The sequence below is a fragment of the Cuculus canorus genome, chromosome 28, assembly GCF_017976375.1.
Source record: "Cuculus canorus isolate bCucCan1 chromosome 28, bCucCan1.pri, whole genome shotgun sequence".
NCBI lineage: Eukaryota > Metazoa > Chordata > Aves > Cuculiformes > Cuculidae > Cuculus > Cuculus canorus.
In genome coordinates, this window is record NC_071428.1 from 2,985,225 (window position 1) to 3,003,991 (window position 18,767).

At 56.2% G+C, this 18,767-nt stretch overlaps 1 protein-coding gene across 1 annotated transcript; it reads left to right on the forward strand.

Moving 5' to 3' along the window:
* Positions 1 to 1,780: 1,780 nt before the first annotated feature.
* ETV3 (ETS variant transcription factor 3) lies at positions 1,781 to 16,055 on the forward strand. The gene is made up of 5 exons (XM_054051037.1): positions 1,781 to 1,916; positions 4,309 to 4,371; positions 5,315 to 5,552; positions 8,268 to 8,383; positions 11,836 to 16,055. The coding sequence occupies exons 2-5, from the start codon at positions 4,326 to 4,328 to the stop codon at positions 13,011 to 13,013; spliced, it is 1,578 nt and encodes a 525-aa protein (XP_053907012.1). The 5' UTR covers positions 1,781 to 1,916; positions 4,309 to 4,325; the 3' UTR covers positions 13,014 to 16,055.
* The last annotated feature ends 2,712 nt before the right edge of the window (positions 16,056 to 18,767 follow it).

Consider the following 18,767-nt stretch of genomic DNA (forward strand, 5'->3'; position numbering starts at 1 on the left):
AGCGTCCGGATCCCAAGGATCGGTTCAAGGATCGCCTGGAGATGTTCAATAAACGGTGCTGAAGATCCGGGCGTTGGAACGGGGCGACAGCGGGGTCTACGGGGCCCGGATCAAACTGCACCCGGCGCTGGTGGACGATCAGTCCTTCAACCTCTCCACACCAGGTCCACACCAGGGTGGAGGAGATGGGTTCCCACCTCATGAGCGAGGTGCTAAAACCCTCCCGTGCGCCGAGTTATGAGAAAGGGGAAGAGGAATCGCTGCTGCCGAACATCTGCACGGGATTTGCCCGAGTTTGTGACTCACCACGAGCCGCCACCACCGGCGCTTCCCCTTCCCACACCCTCTGCCCAGCTCACCCTCGCCAGGGGGACAACGAGGGTCCCCAGGTGGACAAGGGAGTCCCCAAGATATCCTCAGGGTGTCCTTGGGGTGTGCTCTGATGTCTCCAAGGTGTCCCAAGGGGATGAGGGAGTCTCCAGAGTGTCCCTGGGGTGTGCTGTGATGTCCCCAAGGTGTCCCCAAGGGGACGAGGGAGTCCCCAGTGTCCCCCTGGGGTGTGCTGTGATGTCCCCAAGGTGTCCCCAAGGGGATGAGGGAGTCCCCAGTGTCCCCCTGGGGTGTGCTGTGATGTCCCCAAGGTGTCCCCAAGGGGACGAGGGAGTCCCCAGTGTCCCCCTGGGGTGTGCTGTGATGTCCCCAAGGTGTCCCCAAGGGGATGAGGGAGTCCCCAGTGTCCCCCTGGGGTGTGCTGTGATGTCCCCAAGGGGATGAGGGTATCCCCAGGGTGATCCCAGGGTCTCTTCAGGGGGACAAGAGTGTCCTGGGGTGTCCCTGGGAGGATGAGGGCGTCCGCAGGGTGTCCCCAGGGTGTCCCCAGGCAGCCTGAGTCCTGGAGGAGCCCGAGGGCTGTGAGCAGCCTGTCACCTCCCCTGTCCCCAAAGCCCGGGGACAGGCCGGGGGTCCCCCAGACCCCCCCTTGGCTCAGCCGTGACCCCAGCAAAGGTGGTGGAGATGCCCTGGAGGCTTCCAGGGGCACCTGGGGGGGCTGTAGCCTTGGGGGGACCCCAGACACAGGGTCTCTGCACATCTGGATCCAGATAGGATTCCTGCACAGCTGGATCTCCACACAGCTGGATCCTCTGCACCAGGATCCCTGCACAGCTGGATCCCAGCACAGCTGGATCCCCATACAGTCACACCCCTGCCCAACCCTACCCCTGCACAGCTGGATGCCCGTGCAGCTGGATCCTCCATCCTAGGATCCCTGCACAGCTGGATCTCTGCACACCTGGATCCCTTCACATCTGGATGCTCGCACAGTTGGATCCTCTATACCGGGATCCCTGCACAGCTGGATCCCCATAAAGTGGTCTCCACACTCACCACGATCCCTGCACAGCTGGATCTCTGCACAGCTGGATCTCTGCACAGCTGGATCCCTGCACAGCCGCATTCCCATACAGTCATACCTCCCACACAGCTGGATCCTCTATACCAGGATCCCTGCACAGCTGGATTCCCACACAGCTGGATCCTTGCACAGCTGGATCCCCATACAATCCTCCCCCCCATCCCGCACAGCTGGATCCTTTATCCCAGGATCTCTGCCGAGTGAACGAGTGCCCCTCCCCTTCGCTTTCCGCCCCGTTCTGTCCCCCCTCGGCCGCCGTCGCCGCTCGGGGGCGGGGCTGAGGAGGGGAGGGCCGTGCGCGCGCGCATCGGGGCGGGAAGGAGGAGGGGGGCCGGAAGCGGAAGCGCGTGGGCGCGTGCCCGGAAGTGTGTGGGCGGTGGCGGTGGTTCCGGTTCCGGCGGCCGCAGTGCGGGGGAGGCAGCGGCGGCGGCGGCAGCGAGGCGAGTGGCGCGCACCCCGCATCGGTTTCATCCCCCTCCCTCCTCCTCCTCCGCCCCCGCAGGTGCGTCCCGAGCTGCGGCTCCGCCGCCACTCACGGGGCGAAGGCAGCGGCTAAGGGCGAGGCCTCGCCATGGCGGGCGGGGGGGGGGGCACTGGGGCTACCGGAGACTTTGAGGGGGAGGGGGCCGCCGCGAGTGGGTGGTTAAAAGTGGACCCACCGGTTACCGGACGCTTTGGGCGGCGATGCTGGGGTAATGGGGGGTGACGAGGGGACGGGAACGGGGATCTCTCGGTAACCGGATTGGAGGATGAGGAGCGTGGGTGCCCCTGGGAGCCGCAACTACCGGAGGCTTTGTGCGGAAGGAATGGGGAGCCGTGGTTGTCGAAGGCTTTGGAGGGGGGTGAACGGGGAGCCCCCGTTACCGGAGGCTTTGGAGGGGGGAGGGAAACGAGGAGCCTCGCCTACCGGAGGCTTTAGAGGGGGATGGGAATGGGGAGCCCCGGTTACCGGAGTTGGGGGCAGAGCGTGGGTGCCCTCAGGAACCGGAGACGCTGAGTGCCCGTGGTAACAGGGAACTGCGACTGCCCGGGGAGGGGGCGGCGAGGGAGGAAACGGGAGGCGAGCGTCGGTTACCGGAGGCGGGGAGGGAGCGTGGGTGCCCGCAGGAACCGAGGAGCCGTGGTTACTCTCGGTAACGGGGGAAGCGCGGCTAGCGGAGGCTTTGGGGGGGGGGGGGGGGAGGGGAGGGAAGGAACGAGGACATTCCGGTTACCGGAGGCTTTATGCGGCGATGCTGGAATGGAGCGGGGGAGACTGGGACACCCCCGGTTACCAGAGGGAGTGAGGGGTGTGGGTGCCCCCAGGAACCGTGGCTACCGGAGGCTTTGGGATGGGGGAGGAAACGGGGACCTCTCGGTTAGTGGAGGTTTCGGGTGGCAACGCCAGGATGGTGGACAACAACGGGGGTGTAAACGGGGACCTCTCGGTTACCGGGGGAGGTGAGGGGGTAACCGAGGGGGAGGAAGCGTAGGTGCCTCCGGTAACCAGGGAGCCGCGATTACGGGAGCCTTTGTGCAGCAATGCCAGCGTGGGAGGAGGGCAGGTGGTTTGGGGGGCTTTGAGGGGGAAACGGGGACCCCCTGTTACCCGAGGGGGTGGCTCGAGGCGAGGCGCGGGGGCGGCGGGGATGTGGGTGATGAGTGGGGGTCATCCCCGGTACCGGGAGAGGGGGCGGCAGAGCTGTAACGGGGGGCCCAGGCCCGGCTGCCGCTGCCTCGCTCCTCCCGGCAGCCATTTCCAAGCTTGGATTCCACTGGAGTGGAAGGAAAAGCCAAGAGTGGGGGGCAGCGAGGGGGCTCCCCGTTCCTGTTTGGGCCCCGGTAGAGGCGGGAGCAGGGAGCTCTTCCCACTGAGCCTCCCCCGAAACAGCTGGAATTGTCCAAACCGGGATGAGGAGCCGGGATTTTCCCCCCTCCCCCTCCCCTCGCTGGCACATCTGGGCCAGCTCAGCACTTGTGTATTTTGGCAACGGAGCCGTCTCGGAACAGCAGACAAACTGTGCCGGGCTTGTTCCCGGCTGGGCCGGCGTCGAAGCCGACGGCGGGGAGGGAGGCAGGGACTCCTTCCCGCTGTTCCATGCTGAGGTGGAAAAACAGATGGGAATCGTGGTGATTTGGGAGACGTAGAGTGGGAGTCGAGGTTTCATTCCCGCTTTTCCAAGGTGAGGTGGAAAAATAGACGGGCATGGTGGCGGTTTGGGAGATTTTGGGGCAGGAGGCAGGGATTCATTCCTGCTTTTCCAAGGTGAGGTGGAAAAATAGACAGGAATGGTGGTACTTTGGGAGATTTTTGGGGTAGGAGGAGGGATTCATTCCTGCTTTTCCATGGTGGGATGGAAAAATGAACAGGAATGGTGGTGCTTTTGGAGACCCTGGGGCAGGAGGCAGGGATTCATTCCTGCTTTTCCGTGGTAAGGTGAAAAAATAGATGGGAATGGTGGTGCTTTTGGAGACCCTGGGGCAGGAGGCAGGGATTCATTCCTGCTTTTCCGTGGTAAGGTGAAAAAATAGATGGGAATGATGGAGTTTTGTGAGATTTTAGGGCAGGAGGCAGGGATTCATTCCTGCTTTTCCATAGTGAGGTGGAAAAATAGACGGGAGTGGTGGGAGATCTTGGGACAGGAGGCAGGGATTCATTCCTGCTTTTCCATGGTGGGGTGGAAAAATGGACAGGAATGGTGGTGGTTTGGGAGATCTTGGGGCAGGAGGCAGGGATTCATTCCTGCTTTTCCATGCTAAGGTGGAAAACCCGATGGGAATGATGGTTGTTTTTGAGACCCCAGGTTGGGTCCCTTGGGGTGGGCAGGGTTACAGCTGGAGGTGGCTTCTCCAGAGGGATTCCAAGTGCCACCCGCGGTCGGTGCTGCTGATGCCACTTTCCTTCTGTTTCGCAGTCAGCAGGAGGGAGAAAATGAAAGCAGGCTGCAGCATCGTGGATAAGCCAGAAGGAGGAGGAGGTAAGGAAGTCAAAAGGCTGAGTTGTTCAGCTGGTAGGAATTCTTTTCACGGGATAAAGAAGCTCAGGAGGGATTAATTCCACCTCTCCCAAAAGCTCCCAGACGTGGGCAAGGCTGTGTGTGAGCAAGGATCTGCTGGGAGGGGGTGTGAGTTTTTAGGAGAACTGGGTTTAATAGGGAAAGAAATCTTCCCAGCGATTTTTTTTTTTTTTATCCCTAAGAATTTGGGATCCTTAAGGCGGATCCTCTCTGGGCTGGCAGAGCTCGTGCCTGGTTTTGTCTCTGCCGCAGCCTCCGATAGTGGTGTGGGCGGTGTCGGAGCGTGATGCGACTCCTTCTACTCTGCCAGAGCTTGAAATTGTGGCCACGATGATTTGGAAAGTGAAAAAAAAACAACCCCAACACACACATCAACCCACCCTCGCGTTCGGAATTGTGCTGGGAAACTATTCCGAGAAAGCCGGACTTGGCAGGCGCTCAGAAACATCTGCCGGCACGCTTGAAGCCGAAGCGAGCTGCTGTGCTCAGAAACTGGGGGGGAACTGGAGTTGTTGAGAGCTCTCTGCCCTCGCCCCACCTCAATATCAGCGCCCCAAGTGCTCGGATCTGGATTATCTGATGTATTTCAGCCATTTGGAATTCAAATTGTAGCCGCATCCAGAGCTTTTGGGCTCCTTCCTGCTGTTTTTCATGCATGTGTCCCTTCAATTTTACCATTTTTCTTGTTGCTTGGGGCTAAAATGAGTGGGAAAACGAGCAGCTAGAGTAGGAAAGATGTGTTTTCCTGCTCCCGCATTGGAAGTTTAATGGAATTACAGCTTCCATCAGTGCTTGGTGGTCTCACTCTGGAGAAATCCTGATAGATAAGCAGCGCAGCTCCGCCGTTGTCAACTCCTGGCGCTGTCCGAATGACTTTTCCTTTCATTTTTTGGCCCCTTCCAAGGTTATCATTTCCCGGAGTGGGCATACAAGACCGAATCCAGCCCTGGCTCCCGACAGATCCAGTTATGGCATTTCATCCTGGAGCTGCTGCAGAAGGAGGAGTTCCGTCACGTCATCGCCTGGCAGCAGGGCGAGTACGGGGAGTTCGTCATCAAGGACCCCGACGAGGTGGCGCGGCTGTGGGGCAGGAGGAAATGCAAACCCCAGATGAACTACGACAAACTCAGCCGCGCGCTCAGGTGAGCGAGAGGCTCTGCAGAGACCAGGAAACCCCCATTCCACCCTCCCTGCTCTGTTAGAGCGAGTCCAGAGGATGCCACGGAGATGATCCGAGGGCTGGAGCACCTCCTGTACAAGGCCAGGCTGGCAGAGTTGGGGTTGTTCAGCCTGGAGAAAAAAAACCTCCGGGGAGACCTTAGAGCAGCTTCCAGTCCTGAAAGGGGCTCCAGGAAAGCTGGGGAGGGACTTTTTACAAGGGCATGGAGTGATAGGATGAGCGGGAATGGCTTTAAATTGGAAGGGGGAAGATTTAGATGAGATGTTAGGAAGAAATTCTTCACGATGAGGGTGGGGAGGCCCTGGCCCAGGTTGCCCAGAGCAGTGGTGGCTGCTCCATCTTCCAGGCCAGGTTGGATGGGGCTTGGAGCCCCTGATCCAGTGGAAGGTGTCCCTGCCCATGGCAGGGGTGAAACTGGATGGGCTTTGAGGTCCCTTCCAACCCAAACCATCCCATGATTCTGTAATTCAGGCTCTGGGTCACTGGCAGCTCCATTTCTTGGAGGTTTATCTCCAATGCTGGGTTCTGGGTAGGTCTGACAGGACTTGGATGTGATGAAGAGTCCCTGGATCCCTGTCCCGGGCTCCACATCACACTGCGAATTGGGTTCAGGTTGTTTTTATCAGGATGGTGTACTTCCGGGGAGCTTTTCCTTCTCTTTTCTGAGCTGCCGGTGTGGGAGGAAAGCAGAGGTGTTGCTCTTATTGCACCATCAAGTTTGCCATTTCAGAAAGCAACTCCTCTTCCGAACAGAATGGGAGTCGCCTCCTTCCTGCTCAGTCTGTGCCAGTCCCACAGCAAGTGCCTGAACCGGGTCATTCCCAAGCCCCGAGGAGGGGAATTTGGGTATCCTTAGGGATACCCTCTGGGTGTTTGAGAAGGGCTGGGCGTTCCTCACCTTGCACTTCACACAAAGCCTCCGCTACAGCTCTGCTCTCTTTATTTAGACCCTTCCATAGTGGTTTTCCCCTTATCCTGTCTATTTTGAAGCCTGGCAGTGGGGAAACCCACACAACCCCTTGAAGCATTCCAGGTTTTCAAGCCCGTCACCCATAGGAGTGGCTGGACTCCTGCGGGTTCAGGCATTATCCTAACATGGACTTCGCTGCCGTACGCCCTCTGATACCTCCTGGGTGGAGCTGACAAAGACAAACACGGCAACAAAGACAAACAGGGCAGCAAACACAGGAGTCTGACTGAAAGAGGAAGGAAACAATAAATGGAATGGCATTGGGGCTGTAATTGGTGCCTGGGAGTGGAAAACAGCCTCCGCCTGCCACGTCTTGGCATCTTGATGCCGAGTGTGACAGCAGCAGAGCAAGAGAACTGCAGGAATCAGTCGCCGCTCTGGCGCAGGACCTGTGGCTCCGGCCCCGATGGTGCTGGGCGCTGGCCCTGCGCAGTCTGGGCCGCGTTGTGGTAACACGCAGCGCGTGTTAATCTCCTAACAACCAGCACCGGCAGAGCTGTGCCTGCAACACCTTTGTTTGTGCATCAGCGTGAGGGGGCTGGGGACAAACAGTGGTGCAGGGAGGAGGCTGCGTGGGGATTATACCGAGCCGGTCTCCCTTTGCTCCGTGCCGAGGAGGTGAAGAGGGGAAAACTGTCTGGCAATCTGGGCTGGCTCCGAGCCCCTGTTCTCAGCAAGGAGTATTTTAATGGAAAGGGGCGATTGGGTGAACAAGGGAAGGAGAGGAAGGACATGGATGTGTGGGAGCGAGTCCAGGGGAAGCCATGGAGATGATCTGAGGGCTGAAGCACCTCCTGTACGAGGACAGACTGGGAGAGTTGAGGTTGTTCAGCCTGGAGAAGAGACCTTAGAGCAGTTTCCAGTGCTGAAAGGGGCTCCAAGAAAGCTGGGGAGGGGCTCATGATCAAGGAGGGCAGGGAGAGGATGAGGGGGAGTGGTTTGAGCTGAAAGAGGTGAGATTGAGATGAGATCTTAGGAAGAAATGTTTTGCTGTGAGGGTGGGGAGGCCCTGGCCCAGGTTGCCCAGAGCAGCGGTGGCTGCCCCATCCCTGGAGGGGTTCCAGGCCAGGTTGGATGGGGCTTGGAGCCCCTGAGCCAGTGGGAGGTGTCCCTGTCCATGGCAGGGGTGGGACTGGATGGGCTTTGAGGTCCCTTCCAAACCATTCCATGATTCTGTGAACTCGCTGACGAGCATGAGAGCAGCAGGAAGCAGCTCTCCTGATTCCCAGCCTGTGGTCCTGGACACTGTTACAAAACCCTGGCCCTTGTGATTGCAGAAATAAACGCCTAATCTGGCTAATTTGGTCCCTTGTGTTCAGCTCTGTGCTTGCAACCAGTTTTGATTCTGCATCAACTCAGGGACACGCTCCCCCCTTTCGAGTTCTGTGTCCTTGCGCAGGTTCACCTGCATTTTTCCCTGCTGTTCTGGATCACGTCACATTCCCCTGTTGTTCAGCTTTTCTTTTCTTTAGCATCTCATCTTTTCCCACATGTTCTGAGGAACATAGTGACCCGCAAAAGGGTTTGAAACCTTCTGCTAAGGAATGTGTTATAAAAGGCGTGGGTGTCCTTTGGAAACTTCCCCGCCAACTAATATTTTCTTGTATTAATGGCACAAATTCTCTGGGCACCTTCATTTTTGTCAGTGCCAGACCTTTAATCAGGTCCCCACATGCTGTGATTAATCTCTGTTACTTTCCTTCACAGATATTATTACAACAAGAGGATTCTCCACAAGACAAAAGGCAAAAGGTTTACCTACAAGTTCAACTTCAACAAGCTGGTGATGCCCAACTATCCCTTCATTAACATCAGGCCTAACGGTGAGTGTGGCTCCAGGGCTGCTGCGTTTAACTGTCTCCACTCCCAGCGTGCGGAGTGGGTCCGGCACCGATCCCGCAGCCTCTGCAGATCCCTGTCAAGTCACCTCCTACCCTTGGAAAGCCACCAAGGCAATCAGCGCTGCCACGGCGGGAATGTCTGGATGCTGATAAAGGCTTATCTGGAGCGCTCTTGCCCTCGGGTTTTTCACAGATGCATCTTCAGGGGATACTGGAGGCCTTTTGGCTTCCTATTTGAGCTCACTTCTTGTCCTGCCTTTCTGGGTGCCGAGGATTTGGTTTGCTTTGCTGTCGGAGGGCGGGTGGCCTTGGGATCAGAGGGTTTTACTTGGGTTGCAGGGACCTTGCCTCACTCACATGCTTGTAATGCAAGTTTATGGTGCCATATAAATGTGACCCTTCCCGACAAGGAGAGGCTCGTGGCGAGGCAGGCGGGAGCACTATCAGAAAGTCCTTGGCTTAACAGCAGTTTGCTGTCCTCCCTGCCCCTGCGAAAGTCCCTTGTTTGCTTCAGTTCTGATCCTCTGCTCTGGTGAGACCTCACCTGGGGCCCTGTGTCCAGTTCGGGAGTCCTCAGCCCAGGGAGAACGTGGAGCTGTTGGAACGGGTCCAGAGGAGGCCACGGAGATAATGCGAGGGCTGGAGAACCTCCCGCGTGAGGACAGGCTGAGAGAGTTGGGGTTGTTCAGCCTGGAGAGGAGAAGGCTCTGAGGAGACCTTAGAGCAGCTTCCAGTGCTGAAAGGGGCTCCAGGAAAGCTGCAGAGGGGCTCTGGATCAGGGAGGGAGAGGACGAGGGGAACGGTTTTGAACTGAAAATGGGGAGATTGAGATGAGATCTTAGGAAGAAATGTTTTGCTGTGAGGGTGGGGAGGCCCTGGCCCAGGTTGCCCAGAGCAGTGGTGGCTGCCCCGTCCTTGGAGGGGTTCCAGGCCAGGCTGGATGGGGCTTGGAGCCCCTGAGCCACTGGGAGGTGTCCCTGCCCATGGCAGGGGTGGGACTGGATGGGCTTTGAGGTCCCTTCCAACCTAAACCATTCCATCATGCTATGATTTTCTTTAACCACCTTCTTCAGAGGAACGTGGTAGCGAATGCAGAGCAGTTGTAGAGAAGAGCAGAAACTTGTCTGCGTTTGGCTAAAAGCACAGGTATTTCTGACTCTCCCTGCGGCAGAACGGCGCGCTGGCATTCCGGGTAACGAAAGAAAGAGTTTGGGAATGGAGCATAATTGTTCTTCGCTCGCCCTGAAAGGCCTTTGAGTCTCTTGCCAGGAGCCAGGAGTTCACTCAGGGTTTGTCCCAGAGTCAGCAGTGCCGCCGTGGTTTCGCCGGGAGAGGATCCTTTGTTCCCAGGATCCTTTTTGGTGGAGCTCAGTTGTCCCCGTTGTAGCTGGATTTCTGCAGCTGGAGTGATTCCCTGCACAGGGAAATTAGTGGCCGTGCAGTCCATCAGAAAAAAGCCTTCTGGAAGTCATTACAGCCAGGGCCGAGACTCCAAAGGCTCCGCAGCAAAGGGAGCGGGAAGGCAGAGGCGCCTGAACCAGCCTTTCCCACAGCACTGCGTTCTCACCTCGCAACGAGCGCCCCAGGGGAAGCCTTGAAGATCCGTCTGGCAGGGAGAGAGCAGGAGAAAAGCGGGGATTGAATGTTGACTCTGAAACCCCGGCGGCTGAGAAAAACAGGTTTACGTGTGGGCAAGAGCATTTCTCAGCAGTGCCGGCATAGCCGGTGGTGGCTCATGGTTGATCTTGGCAGTGGAAGCTCCCTGCATCCCTCCCTGCCCCTGCAGAGCCCCAGCCGGGCACGAGGACCACTGGGATTTCAAGGCACTGTCTTCTAAGCAAACAGTAAGCTAAAACAGGGCTGAGAAAGGAGAAATATTCACCGATGCCTCCTGCCTCACTTGTGTGGGACACGCTGCCTTTGTGGCAGCGGGGAGAGGGAAATAGATTCTCGAGGAGCCCTCAGCCAAGGCACGGGGGTGTAAGATGTAGTACGAAGCTGCGCTGCAGCTCTATAATTACTTGCAGCGACGAGTCTGGGCAGTTCCAGCTCAATATTGCTCACTGCTGTTCCTTTTCCCTGTTTGCAGCCACTCCCTCCTATCTCTGGGGCACGCATTTAAAAAAAGAAGTTTGGAGAACTGGAATGCACTTGTCTAATTACAACCTGTTTTCTTTCCTTCTGGCTGGGATGGGGGTTGGGATATCAAACCTGTTTGGGGCACCGGAGTCAGGTTTCTTCTCTTGACTTCGTGCTCACGCACTTTTGAAAGGAAAGGAGAATCCATGGGTGCCTTGCGGAGGTGAGAAAGCAGGTGGAAGAGTTTGCCTCGGCGCGGCTTGTCACGGCACAAGGGAGTCATAGACGGGTGGCTCCGTAGGCCTGGCAGTGGAATGGAGCCAGCGAGAGCTGGCAGAACTGTTGGAGGGAAGATATCTTCCCAGAAAAGCACAAATCGGTGACTTTCAGTCAGCCCTGAGAGCTTGAGGTTTACCAGCAGCGCTGCTGCCGGCAGCGTTGGAGTAGGATTGCTCAGCCGAGCTCCTAATGTTCTGTTGCCGCGCCGTTGTCTGGTTAAACCGGAGGGAGGAGGTCAGCGGAGGGCGTCCAAAAGTGGAAGTTACTTAGAGCCCTGTTCAGTTGTGGAGTCCTCAGAGCAGGAAGGACATGGAGTGAGTCCAGAGGAGGCCACGGAGATGATCTGAGGGCTGGAGAACCTCCTGTATGAGGACAGGCTGAGAGAGTTGGGGTTGTTCAGCCTGGAGAAGAGAAGGATCCAGGGAGACCTTAGAGCAGCTTCCAGTGCTGAAAGGGACTCCAGGAAAGCTGGAGAGGGGCTCCTGATCAGGCAGTGCAGGAAGAGGATGAGGGGAATGGTTTTGAGCTGAAAGAGGAGAGATTGAGGTGAGATCTTAGGGAGAAATGTTCTCCTGTGAGGGTGGGGAGGCCCTGGCCCAGGTTGCCCAGAGCAGTAGTGGCTGCCCCATCCCTGGAGGGGCTCAAGTCCAGGTTGGATGGGGTTTGGAGCCCCTGAGCCAGTGGAGGTGTCCCTGCCCGTGGCACGGGTGGGACTGGTGGGTTTGAGGTCCCTTCCAGTCTAATAAACCATTCTGTGATTCTATGATTCAGCAGCACTGGAGGTTCACAAACCTCAGCCGGGGTGGAGGGAGGTGAGGATTCATCCCCTGCAGTGGCGAGGTTTGAGGTAGGCAGAGGAGGCGGTAGCTGTGCAGGGAAGGGAGCAGATGGGGAAAGGCACCTCCCAGCTCCTCTCCTGCTGCCTCACTGATAGTGCCGGGTGGTATTTTTGTGTTACTGGTTCAAAACGCCTTCGGGCACAGCCCAACGAGCAGCGCTCTACCTGGGATTTAACCCTCTCAGCAACCGCGTTCCTAACCCTCTGCCATCCTTTCTCTTTCCCCTCCCTGTCCCAGGTGTGGTGCCGCAGAGCGCTCCTCCTGTCCCTACGGCTTCGTCCCGCTTCCATTTCCCACCACTGGACGGCCACTCGCCCACCGAAGATGCCCAACCCAGTCGATTCTCCGGTGGGTCCTTGGTCCCATCCAACCCAGAAGCATTGGTTGACGGTGGCGAGAGGAAGCCAGATATGCCGGAGCTTGAGGACGGCTCCTCGGATTGGCGCCGTGGCGTGGATCTCATGGCTTCCCGCAACGCTGTGGGTGCTGGTAGCGTCAACCACCAGAAGCGCAAGCCTGATATTATGCTCCCTCTCTTCACCAGGCCCGGGATGTACCCGGATCCTCACAGTCCCTTTGCCGTGTCCCCTCTGCCGGGGCGCGGCGGGGTCCTCAACGTCCCCATCTCTCCGGCGTTGTCCCTGACTCCCACCCTGTTCTCCTACAGCCCCTCTCCGGGCCTCAGCCCCTTCACGGGGAGCAGCTGCTTCTCTTTTAATCCCGAGGAAATGAAACACTACCTGCATTCACAAGCTTGCTCTGTCTTCAACTACCACCTGAGTCCGCGGACTTTCCCCCGCTATCCGCTCATGGTGCCGCCACTACAGTGCCAAATGCCGCACGAGGAGCAACCCCAGTTTCCCATCAAGCTCCAACCTCCACCCGTGGGCCGGAAAAACAGAGAGAGATTGGAAAGCGCCGAGGAGCCGGTGGCCCCCCAGCTGGCTACTCCTCCTCCCAGGGTCAAGGTGGAGCCCGCGATGGATAAGGAGGCAGAGTCCGAAGAACCAGCGGCCAAAGGAAAAGAGGAGAGAGAGGAAAGCTCCGGCGCGGCAGCCGGCCAGGAAGAAGAGAAAGGGCCGGTGTTTGCCAGACCAGCTGCACCATTGTGGCTCCCAGCGCCACCGGCACCCAGCCAGGCCTGCTTCTTAGCCGAAGAATCCCAAGAGCAAGGGGAAAGCAGCGGGGAGAAATCATCCCGCGAGGCTACCGGAGACCCAGGAGCGCAGGAGAAAAGAGAGGATGCCCTGATGCCTCCCAAGCTGCGTCTCAAGCGTCGTTGGAACGGTGACCGGCAGGCAGATGTCCCCGAGGAACGTCCCAATGGCCAAGTCCACTGGAACGGGGCGCTGGGCAGCCCGCATCTGCCAGCGGGGCCCAAGGCCGTGCCGGCCACGGCTGCCTCCGACACCTAAAGCTGGAGGAGCCTGGCAGAGTCTGTCTGTGCTGGAAACATCCGTGTATTTATGTAGCAAGGTTGCAGAGCGCGGGGGGCGGGCGGGGGGCTGGGGCTAGCCTGGTTTGGTAATTCTAGAAAACTAGGGGGGGGTTGTGTTCTTTGTTTTCGTTGTTGACTTGCAGGTGAGACGCGGTTGTCTCGCTCCGATTCGGAGAGGCGAGGGAAGCCGACCGCCCTTGTGTGTGCGAGCTTCAAACCTCGCACGGAACTCCAGTGGGGTTGAGGCCTCCACCGGGCCGGAGGAACTCCAGACACGGTCTATTTTCCGTACGCTCTAGTATTTATAGAAGCAGGAATCTTACCAATTCATCTAATTCCCTTTTTTATATATATATATACATATATATATATATTTACGGAGCCTGGTGTGATGAGGGGAGAGAGGATTTCCTGCCCGTGCGTCAGCCTCGGAAGCCGGCTGCGTTTGGGGCGGGCAGAGGGAACACAGCGCCGGCTGTGGAGCAGGGAATGATGCGGAAAGACAGACACCAGTGGGACGCTGCCGGAGAGGGAGCGGCGTTCCCGGCGAGCGGATCTCTGTAGCGCTTTGGGCTACGTTTTAAGTCATCCCTTTTTTTGCCTTTCTGAATGAATTGCAGAAGCCATGAGCAAAATCTTAGGAACCTTTCAGGGAAAAGGGAGTGGGGTGGGAAAGAAAAATAACCTAATGCCTTTAATCGACGCATTAAAATGTACCCTAGGATTGTTTTTTTTCCCCCTAATTGTATGGGTGGAGTTGGGAGTGATTGGAAGATTAACGCTGCAGTGATTGTGGTGAGTTCATGGAGAAGGAATGGCAGGAGCTTTGTTCAATCCCGTTTCCTTTGTTCGGATCCCCTATCACTTTTGACTCATGCCTTAACTACGTGTACACTTTATAGGAACGGGGTTGGCTGAAAGCAGCCGCTCTGATCCAGGTTGGGTTTCGTGGAGTTTTTGGGGCCTTTACCCCACGATGGAGAAGCGCGGTGGTGGCGAGAGCGAAGGCCAACGGAGAGGAGCAGCCGTTCCGGGCTCCGCCTCTGCCGAGGTGGCGTTGACGGTGTAAATCTCGCTGTATTTTTTTTTTTTTGCTGTAAATCTGCTATTTCCCTACGCAGCTTAGGCTGAGGAACTTAGGCTCCAGCTTACACCGAGGGAACGCGCTCGTCTCTCGCTACATTGGGACGAATCCCTTCTCGATTCCTTGAAAGGAGCTTGGAAAGAGCCGATCTCCGCGGGGATAGCGCTGTAGCCAGAAGGTGGCTGTTTATTCCCGCGGCCGTAGGCGAGAGGCGTGCGTGGGCACATCCCTCCCATCCTGGACTCCGGAACAGTTGCAGGAGGGCAGGGAAGCGTGAGTTGAGCACAAGATGATTTGCAGACGCTATTTGATGGGGCTGGAGATGCCCGGAGCGCTCCTAGGGGGATGCAGGACCTGTTATCCGCTTCCCTGGGTGACCTCGACCTCTCCCCGGCACATGGATTTACCTCCACGGCCGGAGCGTGGAGGAAAGGGGGAAGGAGCCCCTCAATCCAGCCCCGGCGAGGGCTTGAGCGAGCGAACGAACTCAGGAATTAGAAACACGAGGCCTTTCCCGTCACTGATCCATATCGTCACCCCCGCGTGCCCAAGTGCCGGGCGGGAGCCGCCCTCTCGCCCTTCCGTAACGGCAAAAACAAACAAATAATCAATTGAACTCTTGGTTTGGCTTTAAAATCGGATTGGGGAGGGGAGGGAAAGGGGTTGGATTTTGTCTTCATAGCCATTGCACTGCAAACCGGGAGCTCCGCGTTCAGGGATAACGGACTCAGGTTCTCAGGACAACGGACCAGTGACCGGCTGCGGGCGATGGGAGCTCCGGGACGGCTCCTCCCAACATCCCCTTGCCCGGCAGCAGCCTCGGAGGAGGGCGCTTATAAATACAGTTTAAATAATTAACAAAACCACAAAAAAAAACAAAAACACAAAAAAAAAATGAATTATATATATTCCGATGTGCCAAAATATTTAAACTTGTAAAGTTTAAATGGTTTGAAATCTCCACGTCCACCTGTATTAATTAATCAAGAGCATGTTAATGTTTTTAAACCATTTTTGCTTTGTTTAGTCATAGAGAAGCTGTAGGAAAGAGACTTTTTTAAGCGAGACAACCAAGACTTTGGGGGGGAAAAAGGATTAAGACGGGGCAGGAAGGATTCTCCGTGTGTCTTGAGCGGCGGGAAAGAATGGAAGGCGCTGTGGAGCCGGAATGAGGAGAAGAAAGAGGAGAAAGAAGAGGAACGGCCCCTCTCCAGAAGCATTAAGAAGCCACCAGGACGTCCCCCCTCAGGACTGTGTTGTCCCTTTCTTTTTATTTATTCCATAATTAACGTTTTTGTTTTTAAAAGTAACTTTGTTTTTGTTTTCCTCTTTTTTTTTGTTGTTGTTTTTTTCTTTTCGTGTGTGTGTCTCTCTCTTACGGATCCAGGTGGGGTTTTAAAACAAAATGAATTTCTTCTCGTTTTCAATAATCCGAATCAAATTGGTTAAAAACCACCGAGTTCGATGATGATTATATTTTAGAGTGCTTTTAAGGAGAAAATATTTACCGCTAGCGAGCTGGGGGGGGTGTTTTTTTTAACGGATCCCTTTTCCCAAGGCATGTTCTTTGATTTATTAGGATCGATTCAGCAGGGAATGAGTGTTGGATGCACACACGGATGCAGGGAAGAGCAGGAGGAACTGGGACCGTGTGCGGCTGTGTATATAACCGTGTAAAGTAGTCCTTAATACTCATTGTGCAGTGCCTTTAGACGTTCCACTTTCTATAAAGTCTTCAAAAATAAAAGTTTGCATATATATATTATATATATATGATGTAATGTTATAGAAATATATGTATAATATACATATTTTTTTCCAGGGGTATCTGATAGCTCTGTATTTTGTTATGGAAGTTGAAAGAAAACAGAAAAACAAACAAAAAAAAGTATTTTACCTCAAATTAAAAAGTTAAATAAACCTTTTAAATAAGCAGTCGCGGGGTGGTTTGGTTCTTGGGGTTCGGATGTCGCTCAGAAGTCATCTCGGAGTCTTTCCTATAGGGATGGAGATGCTCTTGGTTTGGTTTGAGAGAGGAATGGACCCACAAGACCTCCAGACCTTCATCCCTGCGTTCCAGCGTCCAGAGGGAATTCTCAAGGTAATCTGTGCCCCACAAACCTCTGGTGATCCTGGTTGGGTGATGGCAGTCCCTGTCTCCTGGGGGTCACTGTGGGGAAGCCCTGGACTTGGACGGATGGACAGACAGACGGACAGGCACATGGGTGTGGGTTTGGTGCCACTGAGTGGAAGAAGAGTCATGGGTTGGGTTGGGTTGGGTTGGAAGGGACCTCAAAGCCAGGATCCAGGGACTCTCCATCACCTCCAAGTCCTGTCAGACCTACCCAGAACCCAGCGTTGGAGATAAACCTCCAAGAAATGGAGCTGCCAGTGACCCAGAGCCTGGATTATAGAATCATGGAATGGTTTGGGTAGAAAAGGACCTCAAAGCCCATCCAGTCCCACCCCCTTCCATGGGCTTGGAGGTCCCTTCCAACCCAACCCATTCCATGATTTCCATTTCATTATTAATTGTAGAATTATAATTATTAATAGTTATGACTCTCCTGCAAACGGCTCAGCAGCAGCACCCGCACGAGGTTCCTCAAGACCGCAGCTCCCTCATCTTCCCAGATTTTTTCTCTCTTCCTTGGACTCACAATTAATCTTATAACTCTATTTAATTAACAACCCATTAATTCCGAGGACACACGCGCTGGGATTCCAGCAGCCGGCAAACCCTCTGGGTGGATTTGTTCCATTTATCAACTTGTTGTGCATCCAAGACCCTGGTTTTCCTGGTGCTGGTGGTTTTGCCGAGGCAACTCCAGGTCAATCCTGGGGAGATTTGAGCCATCTCGGGGCAGAAAAGGTCCTATTTGGAAGATCGAAAATGTTCATCGCATCAAACACCCCATAGTGAGGCACCAAACCCAGAGACGGAGTTTTATCGCTGCTTCCCGAGGTGCTGCCGGTCCCCGTGCAGGATCCGGCGCTTCCTGGGGGAACGTGGCCAGGAAAATAAGGGGGGAAACCCCCCATTTTTTGTAGATGCTTTTCCAGCTTCTTGATGAAAAAGGGAAAGTGCGAACGCTCTTCCAGTTCTGGGCTGAAGCCGAACCCCCTTGAAGCCCCACTGAGGATTCCTCGGGAGCAGGACACTGCTTTCCAGGGAAAACCAAAGGAGATTGGAGCCCAAACCTGGAAAACCCAAACTTTAGGCATTTCCAGCACCATCCAAGTGGGAATTTTCCAATGTCACCCCAAGTGATGTGGGAGCTGGGAAACCCCCCCATCCCATTCCTTCTTAGAATCATAGAGTAGTTTGAGTTGGAACGGCCCTCAAAGCCCATCCAGTTCCACCCCTGCCATGGGCAGGGACACCTCCCACCGGATCGGGGGCTCCAAACCCCATCCAACCTGGCCTGGAACCCCTCCAGGGATGGGGCAGCCACGGCTTCGGGGCTGCGAGCACACAGCGACAGCTCATGTTGGGCTTCTCCTTCTCCCTTGGCTGTGGGGTTGGGGTTTCTGGGGGGGCAGCCTGTGATTCAGGACCCCCAACCTCATCCCGACCTCAGGATGAGTCCTGGATGGGGAGGATGGAGTAGGACAAGGGCTGCAGCTCCCTCTGTGCCCCCTTTTCCCTCTTCCTCTCTCTACTCCTCTTTCCCTCTTCCTCCTCGCTGGCCGGTACCGATCTCAGCCGCTCCTCCATTCCGCCCGTCTGGATCGGACAATCGCATTCTCTCTTCTTCGGCGCTCTCAGCTCTCTTTCCCAGCCCTGTTCCTTAGGGAACACCAAAACCCCACACTGGCGGTTGCGTTCCTTCATCTTTTCCATAAGGATTCATGTCCCCAAGAGAATCCCTTCACGGTTACACCAAGCTGTGAGCAGAATCCGGCCTCGCACAGGGGCACCTCCTGCCCTTCTATCAATGCCCTCATCCGTGTTTCTCCTGCTCCATCCTGGAATAGGTTTGGGAAGAGGCAATCCATGCTTTGCTCCGCTGCCCCGTGTCCTCACGGGATGGTGGGACAGGAGCTTCTGATGCTCTGGTTGGTGCCAGCATCCAATGCCACTGGGAGCCCTGGAAGAGGAAAATCAGATTTAAGGAGCCCACAGGGTTTTCCCTTCTCCCTCGGAGGTGCGGGAGCCCTGGTGAGGTCTGGGATAGGGATGGGATAAAGGTCCCTGTCCCCAACTTGCTCCGTGTCACCCCACCCTGTCCCCAAGCTCTGGCTTCCAGGTGGTGAAGAAGGAATGGGGATAAGGGGACGAAGCTCTGCAGCTCCTGGTGGGAGCTGGGCTGAACCGGACAATCCTGGGAGCTGCTCCTCCTCATCCCAGCACCTCGCCAGCACGTTGTGGTTGAGCATCTCCATGCCGGAGCATCCTTCTCCCAGGTAGGGTGGATAACCCGGCCCGGGGCAGGCGGTGGGGAATCTCTCCGGGACTTTCCAAAGCCTTTTTGGGGAGCGCTGCTGGGCTGGGGGGATGCTGGGGCGCAGCTGGGCGCGTGGGAGGTCCCCCCGAGGGCAGCGAGCAGGCGGACCCACCGGGGATTTCCCCACGCCTTCACCACACCCGGGGCTCATCCCACCCCCCAAATTCATCCGGAGGGTCCCCGGTCCCCGCAAGGATCC

What these genes read in the sequence shown, in the direction of transcription:
- ETV3 (XM_054051037.1), top strand. Translation starts at nt 4,326, where the DNA reads ATGAAAGCAGGCTGCAGCATCGTGGATAAGCCAGAAGGAGGAGGAG. An exon ending in TAAGCCAGAAGGAGGAGGAG is followed by an intron (nt 4,372 to 5,314) that starts GTAAGGAAGTCA and finishes GCCCCTTCCAAG; the next exon opens with GTTATCATTTCCCGGAGTGG. An exon ending in CATTAACATCAGGCCTAACG is followed by an intron (nt 8,384 to 11,835) that starts GTGAGTGTGGCT and finishes TCCCTGTCCCAG; the next exon opens with GTGTGGTGCCGCAGAGCGCT.